The sequence below is a fragment of the Acyrthosiphon pisum genome, chromosome A2, assembly GCF_005508785.2.
Source record: "Acyrthosiphon pisum isolate AL4f chromosome A2, pea_aphid_22Mar2018_4r6ur, whole genome shotgun sequence".
Taxonomy (NCBI): Eukaryota; Metazoa; Arthropoda; class Insecta; order Hemiptera; family Aphididae; genus Acyrthosiphon; species Acyrthosiphon pisum.
Window position 1 is genome coordinate 73,695,984 of NC_042495.1, and position 25,944 is coordinate 73,721,927.

Here is a 25,944-nt window from a genome sequence, read left to right on the forward strand (position 1 = left end):
TTCAAGATAAAAGTCCTGGTAAGAAAATAAATAATTATAATATAGACTATATATGTATTATGTATATCTTGGGAGAATTTTAATTGAATGCGTTGATTTCAATTTTCAATTCTACAGCAAATAGATAATTATAATGCAACTTATAAATTATTTTATATGATAAATTTGACGTTTTATTTTTTTAGGAGATGTTGGTAAAAAGTTCTTGATTTCAAAAGAAAAGAAAAATGATCAGAGAAGAAGACGTATGTTATTTAATGAAAATGTACCTAGAAACACTAAACATTACGGTCCGGACGCTGATTATGGGTTAGCCGAACCTCTAGAAAACGACGAACCCTTTGACTATGACGAAATTAAACTTAAATTTTTAAACACATTATGTATGAATATGTATCAGCGAAATACTTTAGAAGAAGAAACTCGAAGTCAATCAAATTCTAAGAAGTGGCACATAGAAAGACGAAAGAGATTAACTGCCTCAAATTTTGGACGCGTATGCAAAAAAAGAGCCACTACATCATGTAAAAATCTGGTATATGATTTAGTATACAGAACTTTTAATTCAAAGGCTACGGAATATGGGAATGCAATGGAATCTTCGGCAATTGCGGATTTCGAAAAAACTATGTTTTTAAAAGTTAAGCCATGTGGTTTATACTGCGATTTAGAATACCCATTTTTGGGAGCCAGTCCAGGTAATATTAAAAATAGACTTATTTATAATAATGCATTATTACCAATGTTTTTTATTAAAAAATAATAAATAATAAGAATCATTAGCATAAAAGAAAAACAGAAACCGGGAAAGTCGCTCTGCTGTATAGTAGGTGTCGAGTGGGTAGGTCAAAGTATAGGTAAAAATTTTGTAAATACATAAGCACAGTTTTTTTTATTAGCGTTTAAAGTTCAAATATTTCCGAAATTCGTCAAAAACGCCAAAATTTGCAAGTCATTTTGAAGAAAAAAATTCATAAAATATTTATTATTCACCAAAGGTTTGAAATTTCAATACAAGGTTCTAGATAAGTTTAAATTTAATTAATCATAAATAAACGTCGAATGATATTACGTTAATATTTTTTATGAGCGTATTTTAAATTCATGTAAAACTCATCAAAATTATTATATTAATAATAGAAAATTAATTAATATCAATATAAATGTAAAAATATAAAATATTGACAAATCATCTCCGTTCAGAATCGTTTTTCGTATACAATGATATCTATCATTGCATTCAAGTTTAACCCACTCGACCCCTACTATACAGCAGAGCGCGACTTTCCCGGTTTTTTTTATATTAGTTTGTCTTCAAAATATTGTTATTAGTTTTAAAAATTCAGGCAGTTATTTAATAGAATTTGAATTCAATATATATTTTGTAAAAATTGTACAGATGGAGTGATTGATGATGACACTATTATTGAAGTTAAATGTCCAATATCAGCTAAGGATTATGATAATTTTATTGATGCTTTCAATGACAAAAAGGTATTATGAATAATTTTTAGCTCATACAATAATTATTTTCTTTGTGGTAATAATTATGATTTATGATTATTTTATTTCTGTATATAGTTGCCACAATGTGAACTTTTTGATAAAAAATTAAAATTAAAAAAAAATAGCAACTATTACTACCAGATCCAAGGACAAATGCATATTTGTAAAAAGACAAAATGTTATTTTGTAATTTATACTAGCTATTGGTCAAGTATTGAAAGAGTAGATTATGATGATGATTTTTGGCAGACTAAAATGGCACCAAAATTAGAAAAGTCAGTATTTAAATAAATGTAATGACTGTACAAAACTTAGCATATAAACTAATGTACATTTATAATTATATATTTAATTAATATAATATTACGGTTTTATATCATTATTATAGTTTTTATATGAACTGTCTACTGCCGGAATTGATCAATCCACAATTTGGAAAGAGGTTACTTGTTTCCGATATAAAAGACCCGCGGTGACGACTGTAAAAAATGTTGTTACTACATTTCATTATATTAAATAATCAATAAATTATTCTTAAAAAAAAAAATGTCTAGAAGTACACATACAATATACATAATATACATAAACTTTTGTTATTATTGAAAAAAATCCTTGTTTACTACACTACTACTTTCAACTTTGCCTACTGTCTACTAGTAGCTTGTGAGGTTAAACCCAGCAGCGAGCGCGCCGCGTGAATAGAATTATATATGGGTGAGATACATTTTTAACTACAAAATAATTATTACAATTAAATTTGATAAATTTAGGAGAATAATCAACTACCGTACGAAAAGTGCTTCAGGTTACCTAAAGTTAAAATGTAAAGACCCAACATGGTTACTAAAAAATGTATTTACACATAACGAATTATTATTTTATGCGTATTTTAATTACTAAATCTGCTTAAATTTGTTGTTGATACACATATTTAAGTAAATAGGAGCTTTCATTAAAAAGTAAGTCTAGCGAGGATCGAGCGCGCAATGGTACGTGCATTAGAAATACACGGGTGACAATTTACCCAACGGCCAATGCCAATATTGTATGGACCCGGTCAACTAGACTGTTCGTGAAATAATAATGCACCTCTCCTGCGAGTACGCCGCGTAGGTCCGCCACGGAGACAGTGGGCGTGGTTACGTTCGGCCGCGACGGCGGCGATACGGCGCACAACGCCATCTCTGGAGCGTTGTATACGTAACACTTTTACTGTTGCACACTCTTAATCTTTTTTTATTATAATTATTAATCTAAGTGATTTTTAGACCAAAAAGCTAGACAAAACTGAATAATTGGAATGTTAAAAATTGCCTACTAAAGTTGTTAATCAATCATAATCCGTTTTCAACATTTAAATACGTCTAATCAAATTCTTCCAGTCTTGTCTGGCTTTTTTTATCTAACCAGAATACCGGTTAGATAAAAAGGTAATGAAAAGGTAATGTAAACTCCGCCAGTTTTATTTTCTTACCTGTAATGGGTATATGAAAACTCCGCCAGTATTAATTAGGCCTTCCTTATATAAAAATAAATTATATTTTTCTAGTAAGTAAACTCAAAAATTCAAAATGAAAATGAAATGTTAGAAAAAGCTATAAATACTAAATAATTATAATAGTTGATTTATATTTGACTTAATGGTTTGAATATCTATTAATTGTATCTCATAATTTTAGTTTACAGTTCAAAATATTATAAGTAGGTAGGTACCTATTATAACATATTATGTCATAATAATATAATATTATATTTAACATATTATTTTTTGATTATTAGTTATCACAATTGTCTATCATTATTTGTTAACATCATACTGGCCATTGCAATTTGTATGATTTGTTCGAACATTTATTATTTTTATTTTTAAGTTTTTTATATACTTTGGTATACATATACTTAATTAATAAGGATAATAATTACTATAAAATTATGATTTTTTTGTTTAATAATAATCTGCTTATTATACATATTAATTGTATAGTGTATACCTATACTGTTACTTCATTTTTTTCACTGGCGGAGTTTACATGAACTCAATTTTACCTGATTTTTGTCACTGGCGGAGTTTACACTAAAAAAATGTTCTTGTGGCGGAGTTTACATGCGCCCCTTAAAGTAGGTACTCATAAGACGGAGACAACACATGTGGGTATCACGTCCTCTTAAGTCTCGAGTAAAACATCATTCTATGATAATAATTTTGTTTTTACCATCAATAAAATACTTAAAATTTTAAGAAGTCCTTTTACATGCAATGTAAAATACTTAATGTCTAACTGGTATGATAATTTCAACATAATATTTTTCTGATTTCTTTACACATGTTTGTATTTTTCCACTAAAAAGTTAAAATGTTATACTTTATGTGTAAATCATCTCACAGTGATAATGAAAAACTTATGTTTTATTTTAAATACTCACACAATTTAAACAGTGCATCACCAATTAGATGCGTTGATTGTGGACAAATGTTCACACTTAAATCAAGGTTTAAAATACATGTTACTCGGCACCACCTTTATAAGCAAAACGATCCAACAAATAAGGATAATATTGATTTTCTTGATTCAATAAATATCGTAAATTCTTTACCAGATGTTGATAAGCCTTCAATTTCAATCTCTACTCCAACAGTTTCTACAAATATTTCTCAATCTCAAACTAACAAAAATAATTCTTCTGATATCCCCATAGGCAATAATATGGAAAATACACGAACAAATTTCAATTTTGATACATATTTAAAAAAACATTAACCTAGCGTTACAATTTTCTCTTGCTCTTTACAATAATAATAACTTTTCTAGAAAAAATATCGTAGAAATTCAAGAATATGTAAATATGTATATTATTACTCCACTGTTAGATACTTTTACAGAATTTCCTAAATCAACTTTTTTACTTGAACATCCATCATTGTATAACAGTTTTTTAAATAAAAAAAAATAAAAAAAACACTCATCATTGTAAAATCAATACATTCATCGCTCTGATCAGAATCTAAAACACATCATCGTAAAATCAATACATACATCGCTCATTTCAGAATCTAAACTGTATATTTGTATTAAATTATAACTGCCACGAAAATGTTGTCCAAGATCATGTATTTAAAAAATGGATTATCGGAAAAATTACAAAATTACTGTTTTAACCAAACCAATGTGAGCCGCCTCGAGGCTTTGTTGATCATTGAATATCATAATAACCTAATTAAATCTCATATTAACTGACGCATTAAAATATTAAAAATATCAAAGATATTTCAAATTTTAATTAACATAAAATAAATAAACCATGCAATAGTAATAATAGTATATAATTATTATATATTATTATATTATATAATATATGCATGTTGTATTATTGTATAAAATATAATATTTTGTTGTCTATCAATGATCTGCTAACTGAAATATTGTAACTTCAGTGCCTGTGCAACCAGTGCACCACAGAAAAGTAAATAATTTCTGAACAAATATTATAATTTTGAAAAGATAACATTTTTCAAACTACAGTAGTTGAAATAATATTTCTGTGACATCTGTATGCTTAAACGTGTAACCTAACCTTAATTTAAAATGTCATTTTATATTTATACAAACATTTAAAAAATTTCAAACATTTTAACAACATTTAGGATTTACAATACATTGAAGAGGATAAACAACGAAAATCATAATTATGTACTGAATAAGTAGGTACTTAAGCAGTCTTAAGCTAAACTAGTATGAAGCCATCATGGGTGTGTCGTGTGTGCATAATTAAGTTTCTGTCCATTGGCCATTTCAATGTAATAATAATCTACTATTGTACTCTTAATTATAGGTGTATTTTACAAAACCACTCTTAAATCTCTGTATTTATTTTTAGATTCTAAGTGAAGCAAAGAATCAGATATATTGGTTTTACTATGTTTTACAGTTTTTTTATTTTTTTTATTTATAAACACTTTTTTTTGGTAGTAACTTTGTCCAAAAATTAAGTTCAGTCACTATGTCTCTATAGAACAGAAACTTACAAATTGTCTCTTTGAACATACAGGTAGAGCAGGATCTGTACGCAGAGAGCGTGAACGTGTTATATTACATATAAAATGGGTGTGTAGCGTCCTCTTAAACATCATATTATACCCACAGTGACAGACGACAGTGCAATCTCAGTTATAAAAAATGTAATAAATGTATTATTTAATATTATTATATTGTGTAGGTATGTATAATATAATTCAACAAAATACTATTTTATATTATTTTTCACAGGGTCCCTCCATTTGTAACACCAGCTCTGATTGTAAGTGAGGAATTAAGCATTTTCAATTAATGTATGTTAAGTTCTACATAGATAGTATTATAGAAAATTAGCATAACAGGTATTTACTATTTACTATATAAATAAATCAATTAAATAATACAATTTATTATTTTCAATATGTTGTTTGATTATAACAGTTATCTAAGTATAATAAACAATAAATAATTACCAAATACAAATATGAATATTGTAAAAAAAAAATATAGAAGTACAATATTTTATAATTATTAAATAATAACGTATGTATATTTTATTAAAATGATAACAATAGGGTTGCCACAACAAATAACTAATGGAAATAAATAAATAATTTAAAATTAACTTAAAATGTATTTGAATAGTTATATATTTTAAACTAATTAAACTTCTTTTTAAATAATTTTTTATCTAAGTTGTTCAAAGAAAATATATACAGCCGCAACAAACAAATAATAATTTATTTTGAAATAAATTAATGACAAAAAAAAGGCTATAATAACTAACAACCCTAAAATATATTGAGCACCTTGTATAACATATACATATATTTGATTATAGCTTACTAATATACAACATAATTAAAGTACAAAATATGTAAGAAGCAATAATGTATTAATAGTATAAATCAATAACACAGCCTATGTGAGCGTTTAATCAGATCGTACAAAAAGGCATAACTGCTTAAGTTTTATACAATTTGAGTTTAATAATACTAATTTTCTTTTTTCCATTCAAATAGGCAATTGAATACTAAACATGTCTTATTCGTATTAGTTAAGTTATTCTACACAATAGCTAGGTACACATAAATCAATCTTCAAAATATTAATTTACTCAAAGTTACTCATAGGTCATATATCTAATTTATAAAGTACAAAATTAAAATATTATTATGATTAGTTAATAATAAACAATATAGTAAAATCAAATTATCAATTATTTCATAATCGTGGCACAATAAGTTGTACATTAAACAAAATTAAATGTAATTAAACTAGAGAAATTGTGTTCTATAGTATTGTAGGGCTAATAGCAACTATACTCTGGCACACGAGAGTCCATACATAAACCGCACATCAATATAGTAATATGCGACGTCTGTTTTCTCCCACCATGATGCCATTCCCACTATTCGGAAACGTCCCGATGCGCAGCGACGGATGCGTTTTTACGTATGGACTCTCGTGGGCCGGAGTATAGTAAATGATATAATTTAATTTGAAACATGATTCAAAAATATTAATTATGGAATGTTGTATTTATTATTCCAATGATATTACTGAAATTCATGATTTGCTATTATACTATATACTTATATAAATAGTAAAGCACTGAATGTTTCTTCAATAGGTACTCGTTAAGTATGCTACCTACAATTTTAATATTCTAATAATAACATTTTATGTTACCTTATAAATTAATTTTAATTCACATTTAAGTATTACTTCGTCTAAAATTTAAATTTATTTAAAAAATATTTGTCAGCTTTACATCATACCAAAATACCTAAACACATCGGTTGCATTTTGCATGTACCTTCCACCTATTCGAGTGAATAGTTGTGGCTTAATTTCTTTTAACATTAAAGATATTACTGTTTAACATAAGAAAAATTTGCTGTCCTAAGATGTTCCCATTTTTACAACACATCCCAAAAACCTGGACACGTTGACCACAGTTGCAACAATCAACAATTCAATCTGAACGTGGTATACGCCAATCAAAACCAATTGATACAATAAATCAAAAATTATGAAATAATTTATAAATTGTTCTAAAGTTTGAAACACATAGGTACTAGTCATACTTTGATATTAATGTATAAACGAAAACTTTTACATAGCATACTTAATGAGTATCCTGTAATGTTATTGTCAAAATTTGATTTATGTAAGACGTAAGTAATTAATATAAAATATCGATTCATTGAGAATTTTGATACAATATTTTTTCCAAAAACCTTGATATAAAACCAAAATAGTTTGATAAAAATAATTTTTTGATTAACATTAATGGACAAATAATATTATATATTAATTGGTAATAAATAACAATATATCACAAATATGTTAAAATAATAATATGACAAGATAAAAAAATTATTTATATTATATTTTAAATTTTTAGGCTTTTTCAATTAGTAGGCATTTGAACAAGTTTTTTTTAAATATTTAAATCAGTCAATATTCCATACCAAGTAATTTGGAATTATATTTGACATTTTTTACATTTTCATTGTATTTTTAAATCATAATTTTTTATACTTATTTTATGAAAATAAAATTCATGATCAAAAAATTTACTAATTGACAGCCTACGGAAATAATAAACAAATAAAACAATGCTGTGCTTAAACACACGGCCATGGTCAGTATAAAATATAGAATGGCAGATCACACTGGTGACACTGTTGACCACTCAACAACTTACTTACATGAACAAGAGAGTACAATTATATATTATTTTGTTATAAGGTATGTTTTATATTCAATTTTATGATTTAAACTTGTAACTAAAATATTATTTATACATAGAGAAGGGTCCTTGTATTACATTTTCAAGCTTTTTGGCTGGAAAAGTAGTTTAGACCAATATTTAAAAGGCCATTTTTCATGGATTTTTAATATATTATATTATAATATCATAATCATTGTAGAGAATATTAGGTATTAAATAAGGTACTATTAAATTGCCACCGTATGTGTAATATGTGTCCGTGTGGTCAGTGTTCAGAATTTTCTTGTTGCTCTGTACTCACCATATTAAATAATATTGTTTAGGTAAAATGATTTCACTAGTCATTGATAACCACATTTAAATAACAATTTAACCCACAGTGAAGTAGTTGAATATTTCGAACTATTTGATATATTGTGGTAGGTTTTTATATAATGGAAGTTTTTTTAAAGTTTTTTAATTATATTGTTTCAAGATGATATTACAAAATCAAATATATAATTTATAACAATACTATATTATACTAATATATGATCTAAGACTATACGCAAAAATTATATATAATTATTGTATTCTGATAACATCCAAGCATGTAAGTTGTTAAGACTGGTCGGACGTACCTTATCTTACAGACCATGGTTGGGCATATAAAATAATAACAAATCTTCATTTACATAAGTGTTAAGTCTTTCTAAATAATATTTAGTCTTTAAGTTATAACAGCAAAGACAAATTGTTAACATCAAATAAATTATTTAAGCTGTTATGTAAGATATATAAGAAATATCTTACCTCAAGATAGTAAACAGCTATTAGGTGATTGCAAGCTTACTACAGATGCAGTATCAAAATTAGTTGCATTGTCTTGTGTTTCATCACAACTAGAATCTAGTGCAATAACTGGATGACAATCTGTTTGTATACTATGATCAGTTATTTCTGATGTGGTATGACTACCTCCGGTACCTTCACTTGCTGATCGTGATCTAGAAGATTGTGTAAGAACACTGGTCAGTGAAGACGAAGATGCCTGTGGGGTTACAGTGGGCGCTGGCTGTTTAGATGTTATGATTCGATTTAATACTCCCAATTGTGCTTGACATGTAGACATAAAAGGTCGATAGCCAAAGCTAAAAATTAAAAAAACAGAAGATAATCAAAAATATAATTATTTACTTTGAAGTTATTTTAAAATTTGTTTTTAGTAATAAAAATAAAGTAACAACTATCAAGTGTATATTCCCATTTTCCCTAAATCTATTTTAGTCCAAGTAGTAAATTCACTAGTGAATTATAGTTTAGATATAAGTTAATTTCTAGATCATTAAAATATATGTGCTTAAGTATACAATATTTTAGACAATTTACTTTAGAAACCTACTAATTAAATACATTTAGAAAATTGTTTCAATCAAATGAAATATTAGATAGATAGGTAATAGAGAAAACTTTTATCGAAAAAGACTTTTTATTTGTTTTAATCCCTTTCTTAACTAATAGCACTTGATTTATTGCCTTTGATGTATATATTTCTAACATTTTGATTAGTTTATTATATTCAAAAATGTTTTTAATAGTTAGACCATGAACCAAAACATAGTTTGTGGGCTAAATGCCTAAATGTGGTCTTTGAATAAGTTTTTAAAATAAAGTAATAATATAATTTGATGAATAAATTAATCCTAAAAACAACGTAGTATTGTTATGTATTAAAAAAAATTAAAATCAGTTTAGTATATTTTGTTAATTGAAGAACTCGAGTTAGAAGCTGTAAACTTAATACTGATATTTATAATTATAGTATTAATATTGAATAAGTTTTTTTCTTAGTGTTCAAAAAAGTTGTTAAATAAAATGCATAAATAATAATAAATGATTTATGTTAAACGTAATGTATATTGTATACACTACCATTCATTGCAACTCCATTGATATAATAAAATAAACGCTTGTTTCAACCTAGATACAGATTCATAACTGTGTTCCGGTGCCCTGGCAATAGATACAAGCCTTTGTACAGCTAAGGCATCACGAAGAAATACTGATACAATAAAGCTCCACTCCAAACAACCAGCTTCAAATAATAATTGCAACAAATATCTAAAATTAATTGTATTTAATATTAATTTATAAAATTAATTAAAAATATTAATAATAAGTAATAACCTAAGTTGAACTTCAGCTTTTGAAGTGTCTTGTGATGAATGTTCATTGGAAAGTTGCTCTAACATATGTGCATTAGGAATAATATTCCAGTTATCAATATTAGCCTGTGTTCTTTCTTCATTCCATAACAAAGCATCTTCAGATTCACTAACAGTACTAGCTTCATCTTAAAATAAAACCATTGCGTTAAGACAAGGAAAAAAGAATAAATCTTTTTATAAATTATTTACTCACCAATCCCTGTAAGGAATCCATCTTGTGGATATTGAGAAGAAACTTGAGGAATATCTTGACAACTCATGTAGCCACTATCTCCAACAGCACTACCACCATCTACCCACTTCGGTTTATCTATATTGAACAACATGCCCGATGGAGGTGGAGAACGTTTCTGGATAGGAGTTAGTGGTCTTGTTATAGAAAAATCAGTATAAAGACTTCGTAAAGCCACAATATAGTTATCGATCCGAGCTGCTCCATTACGTTCTTTTGCTAACCATTCAACTAAATGAAAATCCAATCGAGCAGCAAAATATCCAAGTGCTCTTAGCTTGTAATTAAATAATAATTTAGCAGCATGTTTTTGAAGAATTGTATCAGTGAAGAATTCTTCAAGAATGGAGTTACATGTAACTGTATCCTTTCTAAAAGAAATATTACATAATTAAGCATAAAGAATATATATACTATATTATAAACGATCAAACAGACAAATTTAACACAAACCCATTTTCTGATTTTCCATTTGAAAGTACAGACCTTTTTCTTTGCGAATTATTTTGATCGGTTCGGCTATCAGTTCTTACAAAGGTAGAATTCATATCTATTTTAGGTGTAGTACTGGTACTAATACTTCGTCCTCTCACCTGAAAACAATTGTTATTTAATAACTAATAATGTAAATGAATTTTCATCAATGTCACATTAAGTACCTGAATGTTTCCCATTAAAAATGATAAATCTTCCTCGTTGGGGTTCACTGTGCTTGCTTGTCCTATCATACTGTATTTTGCAGGAAAAATGCATGATGTTCTTGGAGAATCTGCATCATTTGGATCTAAGCCACAACATGAGTTAAATAATAAAATTTTTACACCAAAAAATGTCAAAGCATTTTCTTACCAATTGCTTTCAAAAATCTGACAAGGTCTTTAGATAAATCCCATTGGCAACTATCTAAGGCTGAATCCAGTAACAGCGTAGCATATTTACAACTGACCGAAGATGATTCTAAATTCTTGAAGTACATTTAAAAATATGTTACATAAAGGATAATATACATTAAAGTTTTTATATTTTATTCAAACAGTGAGTTTAAGTGCGAGATTTGAATTATTATTTAACACCAATTAAATAACTATTAAATAAAATTAAAATTTTAGTTCAATAAACCAAATCAATGTTATAAAAATAGAGAGATAAGTATTTTTGTTACATAGAATTTTATATGAACCAATTTATGTACCAACCTGGAGTATTATAAGATACGAAGCAGCAGTATTTAAATTTTGTCGTTTTAGACATTCTTGAAACAGATCTTTAGGTTTACCAGCAGCAGAAAATAAATAAGGCCATAATGCAATTTCAGTTTTACGAGCACACTGAACTACAGTTTCTAAATAAAGATTTGGAAATTCCTGTATAAATTCTATAACACTAGGTAATTGAGCATCAGGTATTGGTTCCTTGCTGGTAGCTTCTTCTTCTAAAACCTTTAAAAGTAAAGTTATTTATTTCTTTTAAAGAAATATAAATATTATTAGATTTTTTAAATATTAGATACCTCATGTAACAACAGTTCCAGAGAATGAGAAAAATATGGTAAATTTGTACAACACCTAGCAACTTCCCAAGCATGAAAACCTAAGTTACGCCGTATCAATTGTCTTAATATTTGATGTAAATAAACTTGGCTCTATAAAATTTGAGTTGTTAATAAAAACTGAATAAATATAAAATAAATAATATTATAATATACCGTTCTTTCTACTTGACAAAATGGCAAAGAAAACACACTGGTAGTATCTGATGTGTACAGTAATGTATCATTTTCTGCACCCAATAATATAGCATCTTCAAAAAGTATAGCTGAAACAATTAAATATGAAATTATATTATTTTTAATTTTGTTAATGTTGATTAACATGATATTAGAAATAATAAACAGATTTTTTCTTGATCCATTGAGACCCATTGAGATCATACCTAATGGATAAATTTTAAGTTGAAATGGCAACATAATTCTTTTTGACATAAATGTATGTGACTTATCACCATTTTTTGGAAATAATGGTAGCCAAACTCTCATTCCATGAGCACCACAAAATAACCAAAGGGCTTCAGTCAGATGAGGCTTATCACGGCGGTATTGGCTTGAAACCCAAGCATTCTCTACACAAGATGCCAATAAAATTGGAGATGGAATAACTTGTGACTAAATTAACATGATTAAAAAATTATTAGTATTTAATTTACATATTTTAACATATTACTTATATAAGTAAATACAATTATATTCAAAGATTTGCAGCTCTAAAAGAATATTATTCTAGAGACAAAATATATATGTTCGTAATTTGAGTCCTGATTTTATGTTTGTAGTGTAAATATATCTTTATTGAGTGAATGTAGTTTTATGGAGGGGAAAAATAAATACAATTCATTAAAGACTTTGATTTTTAAAAATACATTTCTAAACTATATTATAATATGATTTTGAACATGATCATTTTCTACAAGTTTTTGTTTTTTTACTATTGTTTTTATTTTAATTAAAGAAATCAAGAATCAAAGTCCAATGCGCCCCTATAAAATCAACCTCTTTCTAAGAAAAAAAATATATTAATGATATCTACGAGGTGTGAGAGTTTTTCTTATAAAGCATATTTCAGCTATTTAAGCGCGTTTTAGTTATCATTAAAATATTTAATTTGAACTGCATAATATTAATGTTTCAAATAATAAAACCAAATAATACAATACCTGATCATCACAACTTTGCTGATTTACTAACAACAAATTTCCATTAATATTTAGTAAAAAATTATCTCGTACAGTAGAACCTTTAATTTTTGGTTCAATGCGAAGAGTTGTAAGTAGAACAGAAACCACGCAAGTAGGATGTATACATAAAGCTGACATATCAATAGTTTGTACTCTTTCCAATATTGCTAAAATTAAAATAAATTATAATTTATAAGATTAAACATCAAATTATATAAGTTAACAATGATTATACTATAAGGCTTCAAATTATATTTATGATTTAATTTGTAAATTATACAATTGCATAAGCATATTTGATAAAATTACAAAAAATAATAGGTTAACTTTAAATGCAGGTTAAATTGTTATTAATAATTTATATTATATTTGATGCTATCAATATATAAGAATCTCGACAAATAATGTAAATTTATTTTATATTATATTAAGGAAATGTTTTAAGGGGCCTCGCTACTGACGACAATTTAAGCTCAAAAGACCGCAAGTTTTGACAAAATTAAAGTTAGTTTAGATTAGCCGATTTTAATTCGGGAAAAAAATTTTAACTCGAATTTTCTATATACCATATGGAACACTTTATAAAAATTAAACCTAATATTATTGTAAACTGTAATTGAAAACATGAAATTTATTAAATCATAATTAAAATTAAAAACTGAAAGTGTTTGGGTACAATCTAGACATTTTTCTGCTCAATTTTTAGAATTCAAAATCAGACAACATTAACCAACTTTAATTTTGTCAAAACAATAAGTAAGTTGTACAGTGAATTTTATATTGTTATCGAGTTAATGACATGTGCCTGCGCATACGAGAGTGGAACCCGCATTGAATTTGACTCACAATAATCATTTACTACCAACACATATACTCTGTTCAAAATAAGACGATAACCCGGCGGCCGAGTTGCGCGCATGGGCGTGGCTTTGTTCCATGGCAGCGCCCAACGGGTCGCTGTAGTGGGGACGGCGTCTGACGTCTCGGAATGAAAACTGGTCGCCACCAGGTCATTGTCTTATTTTGAACAGAGTATAGATCTCAGGCGGCTTAGATAAGATTAGAAATTGCATAAATGTTACCCTTAAAATAATAATAATTGTCAGTGCACTGTTTATTTTTTATCTCTGACCCACTCGTAACATTGAAAATTTCCGTTCAACAGAAACAATATTGGCTCAGCTGAATTAAAATTTGCAATGTTGTGTGTGAGTTAAAGAGATAAAACAAATAGTGTGCCGACATTCTTTTGATCATTTTATATATGTTTAAAATTACCCATATTGTGATTAGGTGATAATTCAATGTTAAATAAATTAACAATTCCATCAGAACAAAAAACAGCTAATCGGTTTCCCAAACAATCAAGTAATAAAGCTTGTCCAGTTAATTGGTACGAAATCATATTATCATTAGATAATCTAGAATCTCCATTATATATTCGCACTTGATGTTCATCAACAGGTACACTGTAACATCCACATATGATATAACATCGCCACCATAAAACTCCACCAGTTACTATCATATCTTTTTCTTGAATTTCATTTCCAAATAGTTTCCATCGGTGGGTAATTAAAGAATAATGAGCAAGACCACTACGTCCAGCAATCACTATGTGTTTTCCATCATCATCTATACAAGACGTCTGGAATTAAAATGAAGAAATTGTTATTAAATACACAATAAACATCTAAAAAATTATGATTTAAATTTACTCTAATTGGCCAATTGGTTCCTAAATATGGAGAAGGAGCATAAACAATGATCCATTGTTTATTTTCAACTAAAGCACTGGTGATAGTTAATTGGTCTTTAGTTTTGTTATTGGATTGAGTCATTTTATACACTTTGGTTAGACCAGATGTTACATTCAGATACAATTTATCTTCACCTTGGAGATATAAATGTGGACGATGGCTCTAAAACAAACACATAATTTCCTATGATGTTTTTGATAATACATTTTTTAAATGTTCCATTATTTTATAATGATCGAGAAAACATATTCAAATCCAATAAGTAATTCTGAAATTGATAAAGATGATAATATTTTATTAAAAAATATTTACCATTGTTGGATTAACAGCAAGAGCACTTTTTAAAAATGACATTTGTAATACTGTATCATCATGTGTATCTTTTGAGGCTCCGTTAATCATCCATAGTTGGTAGCCTTCTATACACCATTCCATGGAAATAATATTGAGTGGATTTCTAGAGCTTAAATCGATGTTTACACTGAAGTTCCATGCTAATGAGCAAACTAACAGAGCTCCAAAAGTACTCCATACAGCGAAGCCACCATTCTCCCAAGCCATTACTAAAGCACAGCCATCAGGTGTCCATCGAGTACACCTCACAGAACCTAATCCTCCACCTGGCCATACTTGACTGGGAATCACAAGTTTGTGAGATAATTGTAAACCACCAGTGCGTTCATCAAGACCAAATACAATACCTTGGGAACTACAATTTCAAAATGCAAATGTTTAATAATTATTTGAAAATTAAATTAATTAATAACTTACTTTTTTAGTCCATATGCAATTAATCTATACTTGTGGTTTAAACTTGTACAAGTAGCAGTATCAATATTAGGAGCCCATATTCCTTGAACTTGCTATTTTGATAAAAATGTATTATGGTGTTATTTTAAAATGATTTTATACTTTATTTTTAAAATATACCTTACATTAGGATCAAATTTTAAAGATGATGCTGTAAGTAATGCTGCACGACCATCATTCAAAATAATTCCAAAACCTCCAACTAATGGTGAGTATTCCATATCAACAATGAAAGTATCTTTGCTAGTTAGTGGTGCAGCTATAACATTGAAACACAGATTATCGTAATACATATTTGCATACCTATATTGAAATGTTTAATGTAGTAACAAATCAATAATTTACCATTAGAAACATGTAGATCAATAGAAAATGGTGTTCTACGAAGATCTAAACAGTAATCTCGGTTAATGGAACTATTCCAGTGATATCGCAATACATGACCTTTACAAGTAGACACCATTAATTCATCACGAATACAAGCCATACATTCAACACTACCGTCAACACAAACTATTTGATCCTACACAATTTAAATAAATAGAATCAAAACACCTATAACTTATATAAAATAATATATTAATAATTTTAAATATTATAATACTTGTTTAATATGTAAAGATGGTATGGTCTCTTTCACAAATAGCTCATCATTTTCTCTTTTTAGACTAGAGATATGTGAATCTTCTAAGTGATACAAGCTTCCAGGATCACCAATAATGCTCAAATTGTAAAATACTAAATAGCCTTTTGTAGTCTACAACACAGTTAAATAAAGATACATTTAAGCTAGTAGTTATTAAATAATTAAAAAATAAAATAATAAATACTAACCACTATGACCAACATACTGGAATCTGGTCTCCATTCTACACGTCGATTAAAACCAATTTCATCGAGACTTTGTGGAGATCTTGTGTATGAAGTGATTTTCACACATGGCTATCAAAGATATTGGGTTAAATTATTATTATTTTCTTAACTTAATATAAAGGAAATAATTATAATATAAAAGCTTGAAAGAATAATAGATCCATGATAATGAGTTAGGAAGATATACTCTGTTCAGCAAGAGAACGCTATTTTGTATATCCTCCCACAGCACCCTACAATCGAATCCGGTTCCCCTATGGAGAGATAACCAGTTTTCAGTGGCATCATTTGGGGGGATGGAAGGTGGCATTTGCCCGTCTGATTTTAAAAGCAGCCCAATGGGCCAGTGCCCGGGGGTTTTTGACTAACCATTATTAAATAATATTAGCGCAAAAACATGCCTATATTTATAGGGAAATATTAAATTGTGTAGATACTAAGAAACTATTGCCACAATGATAATTACTAATTAATAGTTGGAATATAATTATATTTAGACACATGTGTGGGGACATGCATGAAAGTTGGTATGTGTTTTATGAAGGAAAAGGAACATAATATATTAATATGAGCTTGTGTGCAGTGTTTTTTTAATTTACCCATTCGGGCTGATCAAAATGTTAACCTCTCTCTATTAAAAACTGAAATGACGCCACTGCCAGTCTTACCTATTAATAATGTCATTTTTTTTTATGTTGGCATACTTACATAACATTATAATATACCTAATATAATATAATTATGACAAATTATAATTTCATATGATGAGAAATGTATTATATTTTAATTGTTTCACATGAAAAATAATAATTCATAATTTTTCTGTCAGTTATAGGATGAGTTTGAAAACCTATCAATAATAATTAGGAATTTGAAAACAATTGACCTATTTATAAAGTGATACTTAATAAAGCTTTTTATTTAATTATAGTAAAAATTTACATTCAAAAAATCAAATTCTTATATTGAGCTATTTTAAAATTAATATATTGTCTATTAAAAATGATGCACACCCACTTTATATGAACTAAGTTTAACGGGGATAATGTTTCGTTAATACAATCTTATAATGAATGGATTGTTTATTCATTAGGTAGATAATTGCTTTTTCAAAACTAGTACTATAGTATCCTACATTGAATATCAGTAGAAATGTTAAATAATAAAAATGTACAAACTGTGAAATGGGCACAGAACAGGTATGACTAACTTAACGAAAACAGCCAAGTGCATTAACATTACTTGAGGATGCTTATTGCTCACCTTGCAAAACCAAATTTCCAGTCGCTCAACGGACAGTATTGCGAATAGAATTTTGTCTCTGTTGCATATCACCTGGACAAGGGTGCCAGCGGCGTGAGCTGAAGCCAAAACTTTTGGCCAGCCTACCGGAAAGTACATGGTTATTGTTGCACTAGGATGAACAAAATACGTGTTACCGCAATCACATAGATCCCACTTGCGATTTATAACCAATGCACGTTTTACGTTGACATTACTGGTACAATAGTCCACTGCACTACAACCATTTATAATATTATTATACTAGTGGGATAGTGGATTAATAATAATATTAACGTCGACAAATATATACGTTATCAATACTCCTCGGTGCCATCAAATAAAATATTAAATAATATGTAATACGATGATAACAGGGCTGTTAATCCATGTTGTTGTAAACCATAGACGGCATAGACAAATAAACGGTTTATGATATCACGGACTGATAAGGTGACACCACAGAATATATAGATAACAAACTATATAAATAATCAAGGTGGATTGATCCATAATAAATATTATATTATTATCATCTATAAACTATAATATTAATAATTATTATCGTCTATATGAGTATTCACTTCTGTGACATGTCGGACATCACACACTGTACTAAAATAATATCAAACAAATATTGTTAATTGTTGTTTCCTGTATATAATTTGCCTATATTGGCTATAGATATTTTACCATATTGTTCACGGCGTTCACACAATTTGTAATCAAGAAGTAAAATAGGCAACTATTATAACAATCTCGGGGGAAAATAATTGTATAATATTTTGATAAGAAACGGTTCGCCAGTTTCTAAATTTCTATAATGCCAATAACAAAGCAGTTAGCCGAAGCTTTGTTATAACGCTGTATAGCCGGGGAGCTAAGCGGGCTATAGCCCCCCCCCCTCCCCATTGACTGTATTGACCTTAGAATTTTATCAAGATTAATAAAAAATAAAAAGTGTAAAGACATACTGTATTTGTATTTTTTGTGAGACTTAGCCCCCCCCCTTACAAAATTCCTGACTACGCCACTAACGCTGCTCGTAATGTCGTTTATAATATTGCCTACAGATTACAGCCGTTACAGGGCAAGCATTTGCCTACGATTAAAAAAAAAAAAGTTGATCGTAAAATGTTATTTTTCATGAGCGTCTTAAGTTTAAATGTTGAATAAATCTTATCAAAAGATTTTCATCTTTTCACTCATATAGATATTCTACACACTTATAGACATTTGCCATTTTCGACTTTTATTAGTTATGTTTTCTATTAATTTCGATAAAAAATATTCGCTCAGTTAAAAGTTTAAAATTGAATATAAAGTTTGAAGGTTCCTCATACATTTTTTATTGTACCTACCTAAATCCTTTAAAAAAAATGAAAGATACTTAAACACGGTATTTTTAAAATAAGCATTTGTAGTTCAAATCTTGACCAAATATTCAAAATCAAGACCATCTACAAATTATTATTTTGTAGCTAAAAATATATAAAGTGTTCAATTTTTTTTTAGCTAGGGTTTTAATAGTAGTTCATACTAAAACCAAAAATCTAAAATATATATAAAATTGATTATTTTTATAGACATTTAATAGAATATCTAATGATTTTAGTTAGGTAGGTATTTTGTACCTACTTATGTAATTATTATTATAAAATATTCATCGTGGGGATTCAAAACTTTAAGTAGGTAGCTATATTATTATATTTTATATAGGTATCTACACAATGATATTTTCAAGACATTAACATTAATTTTATACTGTTGCCCATTTATAGTTTATTGTGTATATTATAATATATTAATATTTTTTTTAACAATTCACGGCGAAGTATCATAATCTTCAAAGTGTACACCAATTTGATTTCTCAATCGATCCATTATTTCTTGCACGGTATAACTATTATTTAAAGTAACAACTGGTGATTCAATAAAACCTAAAAAATAAAAACAACAAATTGTTAGACATTTTTGATAAAATCATCAAAATAGATAGATATAGGTTTGTAAAAACTAAAAATACTCAAACCTTTTTTAAACAATGTCTGACATGATCTATTTCGTAACGTAACTGAACACTATTTGGAAATATTGTAGGTTTTCTTGTATCTGGTTGTACAAATGTATAACATGAGGTATCATTATTGGTTGTGTTAACTGTTACTTTATTTGAAGCGTGAAATGGTTCATGAATCTAAGAAAAAATACTTAATATAATTTTTCAAGTTTATACGTCATTCAATATAATTGGGTTTCAATATATTTTATGAATCAATTTTTTAAAAAAACATGTTGAACCATTTAGTTTTTAAAAAATATTATTAATTCTTTTTTTAATTTAATCGTAAATAAAGTATGTACCGACCTTTATTCCTATGCGCCCTTTTTATATTTTTCCTGATCCGAAAATACTAGGGGTACGCTAAAATATATGAAAATTTAGTTGAAGTAGGTATCAGTCCCCCTGCACTCACTGGACTAATTTAAGTAGTATTTTAATTTATAGTAGACATGCACAGAAATAATAATATAAATAAATGTTGCATAATTATTTTTATATACCTAAAAAGTGCCTATATTTAATTTAGGCTAGGAATCTCTTTTTAATGGATTTTAAAATTTTTACCGCTGTAACCTTAATAACACTTCTGTTTAGCATGATTTAATTTGTTCTATTTTTAATTTTCCATGCACAAAATCATTACAATTACTGTGTAGCCTGTGTAAGTAAGTGGTAAGTATTACCTAATGTATTATATAGGTATGTGTGATCCATTTCAATTAAGACACTTATAGTAAGTTCCCCCGTATAATTAAAACTTATACATTATAAATTACATATGTTATTACTTATTATTAGAGTTAGGATGTTGATTACCTATAAAAAACACACAAAAATGCCCTAAAAAAAAATGTGAAAATGCCCTAAAAACTTCAAAAGATGACCTTAAAAATTATCTAAAAAACTAATTAAGTAGGCGAAAAAACGTATTTATAAATAATAATTTTTATTAGAGATATGGGTAATAGTAATTTAAAATATGAATTGTAAATATATTAAGCATTTAAATAATTTGATTAATTAATTAATAAATAAAAGTAAATGGTTACCGTGAATGCCGGATGCAAAATAAAATTAGAATATTCTGCATCAAGGGAGCATGAAACAAATTGTTAGCTAGGATAGCATTGTATAGAATCGAAGGAAAAAAATGCAAGTCATCAACATCCTAACTCTACTTATTATACAGGGTGTATCTTATGTCATTATACGCGGGGTTTTTTGACGATTTTGGATCGATGAAATAGAATTTCGTTAAAATGAAAAAAGACGTGTTTCTTTATTTTTATCAGGCAATTTTTTTAGAACACGCAGGTGTACCAATATCAAAATCAACGTTATTTTTTTCAAATGGTAACTATTTTATTTTTTAATGGATTCCGGTAAAGCTTTCTTTTCTGAAAATTTTTATAGTCAAATCATCAATTTTGGTTTGCTAGTTTATTAATTATGGTCCTCCAAAATTTAGTAAAATATGCATTAATGCTTTTAATTGAAATAATTGATACAGTTTAATTTGCAAGAGCTAAATCATTTTTTTCTTATAACTACATTTTTATACACTTAAGTTGTTTAATTGGTAATCTAATGACATTTAAAAAAAAAAAAAAAAAAACATAAACAAAATTGTTAACATAGTTCAATTATTTTTATTTTAACAAACAATCATCAAAATTAGTATTATTATTTAATTTGTTTTTATAGGGAATCGTAATTAATTACTTCACAGTTACTTTTCTTACAATGTTATACATTTGGATTCTTTATTACTTATTAGGTGGCTAAAGTGATAGATAATGGCAAATTGATAAATGGTATTTGATTGTTGACATTAATGTGTTAGCTCTTAGGTGTGTATGGTGGTTAAAAAAAATTGTGTAAGGAAAAAAGTTCAATGTTTTGTGGTGCTGTTCTCGTAGTAGGATAAACTTGAAATTTGAACCATATAGGTTCCCTATATTGGTAGGTATCGCATGCAAACTGCAAAGTATGAATTAAGGAGTTGAAATTCATAACCCTTCATATTTTTTAGTTTTGGACATTTACATTTTATTTCGTACTTTTTACTTTATCCTATCTTACTTTTATTACAATATAATTAATTTCGATTCTTTATTAGGTGGCTTATGATACCTAATGGTAATTGATTTTTGTTATAATAATATTGGACATTTATAATTAACTCAGGTTAAAAGTATGCCTAAATTAGGTACAAACCTAGGTATATTGAGAGTGATTATTTCTCTAAATATCTTGCAAATAGTTTATTTTAAATTACGATTATTAAATAATTCTTAAAGAATTTCAACTGTTAAATTCATACTTTGCATGCGATACCCACCAAATACCAATATAGGGAACTTATGGTTCAAATTTCAAGTTTTAAAAGTTAGTTAAATAGTTAAGTTAGTTAGTTAGTTAGTAAATGATTTAGCTCTTGTAAATTAAACCTATATCAATTATTTCAATTAAAAGCATCAATGCATATTTTACTAAACTTTAGAGGACCATAGTTAATAAACTAGCGAACCAAATTAATGATTTGACTATGACAATTTTCAGAAAAAAAAGCTTTACCGGAATCCATTAAAAAATATAGTAGTTACTATTTGAAAAAATAAAGTTGATTTTGCTATTGGTACACCTGCGTGTTTAAAAATTTTGAAATTGTTATAAAAAAATTGCCTGTTAAAACTAAAGAAACGTCTTTTTTCGTTTTAACGAAATTCTATTTCATCGATCCATAATCGTTAAAAAACCCCGGGTACAATGACATAAGATATACCCTGTATATTAATATACTATCATAAATTAAGTTTTTTTTAACACCGATATCATTTGAGTTTGACAGCAGGTATTAGATACCTACCTTGATTGTGCCCTTAGTGCCATGTATGTAAGCTGAACAATCCATTTCCACTTTTGTGTGTATCGAGATGACGGCAATTTTCCCTTCGGGATACTCGAGAATAGCAGACATATTTTCATCTGTGCCATGACTATTTAATGTTCCTTTACTTTCTATGAATACGGGTTTGTCGGGTCCAAGTATTGTATCAACTAGATGCAGTGTATAAACACCAATATCAAGTATTGAGCCTCCTCCCACTTCCTTTTTCCTATAACATACGACATATAACACGTAAACATAGTACCTAGTGGCTAATATATATTTTAGTTTATTTTTTTACATCGATAGTTAGGACAAAAATATACATCCACATGAAAATGTGCCTTTATATTAAATGTAGTATGCAATGTACTATCTTATACAATTATAGAATTGTTTTTAAGCATTCAAAGTGGTGCAGCTATAATAAGTGCATTAAACATAAAAAAAAAAAAAATACCGTAAGAAACGATACATACATATTATTTTATAATATTATGAAAATTTATAACTATTGGGCGTTATGGTAATTTACGAGAATTGGAAATCATAAAATACAGTCACGAGTCACAAGTTACAACTATAGTATAATAATATTATATTATATTATAATGATGAGTTACTACCTAATTGTTTGATAGGTACTTGTAATTATAACATGTCACTAAATTTCGAAATAGTAAGTACATAGTACCTGGTATGTCTAATGATGTAGATTTTCATGAAAATGTTTTGTTGTGAACATTTTCAAAAACTTGAAATTTATGAAAATTTTATAATTTCTTATATTAATTTCTTACCAAATAAATCGCTTCATATTATATAGTTTTAAATTTATAATATATTAAACCTACATAGTTATATATAAAACTGTGTCCTTGCATTACCATTTACCCATTTTAATAGTAGGTATAGCCATATAGGTAACTATACTATTAAACATAATATTATAGGAAATCCAAAATACAAATTAATTTATCTCGGTAATAAATTTGCATTTTAATCTGCTGTTAAAAAATTTGTATTTTTACTTCAGTTTAAATGATGAATGTATTTAGCCATATATAGGTAAACGTTTACCTACATTCATTGACTTTACCTTTTTTTGATATTTATTATGTTTGAGTTATTTCCACAATTGTACACAAACTATTTTTTATAAGTTCCTAGTTATTATTTATTACAAATATTTAGTTATTAACTAGTTCTAACACAAGATCTTAACATTTAACTAACATACCAATCGTATAACCTCAACAATTAATTATGTTATGAAAAATACATTAAAAAACAAATTTTCAAAGAAAGTTTAAAATGTTCAGAAAATGTCAATGAAAAAAATTATCAAGCTTACTAGGTGTATCAATTAAAAGGACGCCACACTCGTGTGTTCAGTTCCGTCTACAGACTAACATATCAAATATAAAATATTATATCTTAGTAAGTACGTGGCTCCGACGCTTCGTCTTGCAAAACAATTGACCTATTTTAAAACTAAAAGGTGAAAACATTATTTGTGTTTTCTAGTGAATTTGTATGATATTTTAATTTGTAATTGAGTTATGAGAATTTTTATATATTAATATTTTACACACCTACTCATAACTCCGAAAGATAGGCCTATCGCTTATAATATAAAGCCAAAAACCTATAGTCTAAAATATTAATATTAGGTACCTACTAATACTGAGTTGGGTAAAATACTTTAAAAAGTATTTGGAATAAATACTCGAATACTTATGAAAATAGTATTCCAAATATTTTGTATTCGAATCCTTCATAAAAATATTTTTTGTTTTATATATTAATAATAATATTGTCTTTGGGGAAATTTAAAATGATAACAAATGTCAAAATATACCTTTCGTATTTACACGCATAACTAATTGTAGTAATTTATGATTTAATGCAATATTAAATAAATATTTAAATAAAAAATTGTATTTTATTACTATAAATGTATTAGAAGTACATACTTTAAAATTAATTTAGAATACAATGTTAGGCATAATTGCAGTTTAGCTCCCCCTCGCCGTTTTGAATTTTTTTTATCGAAACTTATGTAACTCATCGAGTTAAGAACGATGGTGCAATCAGAATTTATCGCTCTCATTTAGTTTCGAAGTTATGGCCTTCCAAAGTTTTCAATTTTACGTTTATACGCATGCGCGCAACACTACTATAATGCCGCGTGGAGGACCATTTTTGTTATTTTTTTGTACTTACGTATTCTAACCTATTAAAAACGACTTTACGTTACCCTGTGACCAACTTGAGGTGGTGTTGCACAGCAAGTCGGGGGATATTTTCGATTTGCGGAGCGGAGCGACGGCGCCGAGGAGCGTAGCGACGAGTGCCGCTAGCATGGCATCATGTACGATGTTTTTTCAAATTGGTGGCCCACTACAACAAAAATGCAATTTTCTGAATTTGACATCGAGTATAGCGACCGGAGCCGGCAGGCGAAGGGAGGTCCCTTGAGTGTGGCGACCGGAGCCACTAGAAATGTGTTACTTTAATTAACAAGGTTTAAATTACTTGTTAGGTCATCCGTCTGCCCGCAGGGCAGGTATGCTCTCCCCCCGCGACCCCGAAGGGGTCGCCATCCCTCCCCCTCCCCCCCAGGTTTGCTATTTAAGCCCCGGGGGGTTTGGGGGCCGAGCCCCCATCCAGCGAGAGGTCCGCAGGACCTCGAGTTTGGTGACCGGAGCCGGTAGGCGTAGGGAGCCTCTAAAAACTTATATTACTGGTCATCGAGTATAGCGACCGGAGCCGGTATGCGTAAGGGAGGTCCCTTGAGTGTGGCGACCGGAGCCGATAGGCGTCGGGAGCCACTA

At 28.1% G+C, this 25,944-nt stretch overlaps 2 protein-coding genes across 3 annotated transcripts in view; both read right to left on the reverse strand.

The window, feature by feature from the left end:
• Positions 1-7,930: 7,930 nt before the first annotated feature.
• On the reverse strand, positions 7,931-18,492 carry LOC100165038 (guanine nucleotide exchange factor subunit Rich). Its single transcript, XM_001948350.5, has 21 exons — positions 18,135-18,492; positions 16,833-16,940; positions 16,603-16,755; positions 16,344-16,521; positions 16,124-16,257; positions 15,960-16,051; positions 15,501-15,897; positions 15,147-15,350; positions 14,707-15,076; positions 13,408-13,595; positions 12,631-12,859; positions 12,404-12,513; positions 12,209-12,340; positions 11,895-12,137; positions 11,548-11,662; positions 11,358-11,482; positions 11,152-11,291; positions 10,660-11,069; positions 10,426-10,591; positions 10,171-10,359; positions 7,931-9,389 (listed from the first exon to the last, which is right to left on the reverse strand). Exons 1-21 carry the CDS (start codon positions 18,270-18,272, stop codon positions 9,053-9,055), a joined length of 4,158 nt encoding a protein of 1,385 aa, XP_001948385.2. The 5' UTR covers positions 18,273-18,492; the 3' UTR covers positions 7,931-9,052.
• A 1,413-nt stretch (positions 18,493-19,905) lies between these two features.
• Positions 19,906-25,944, reverse strand: part of LOC100162948 (dimeric dihydrodiol dehydrogenase-like) — a 9,224-nt gene continuing 3,185 nt past the window's right edge. Inside the window, exons 5-7 of one of the 2 annotated variants that reach the window (XM_008181445.3) lie at positions 23,087-23,336; positions 20,186-20,349; positions 19,906-20,094 (exon numbers count right to left, since the gene is read on the reverse strand). In XM_008181445.3, the coding sequence (XP_008179667.1) occupies positions 19,977-20,094; positions 20,186-20,349; positions 23,087-23,336 (532 nt within the window). In that variant the 3' untranslated portion in view covers positions 19,906-19,976. The remainder of the gene's footprint in view (positions 20,095-20,185; positions 20,350-23,086; positions 23,337-25,944) is intronic. The other variant, NM_001163123.1, reaches the window with a different exon arrangement.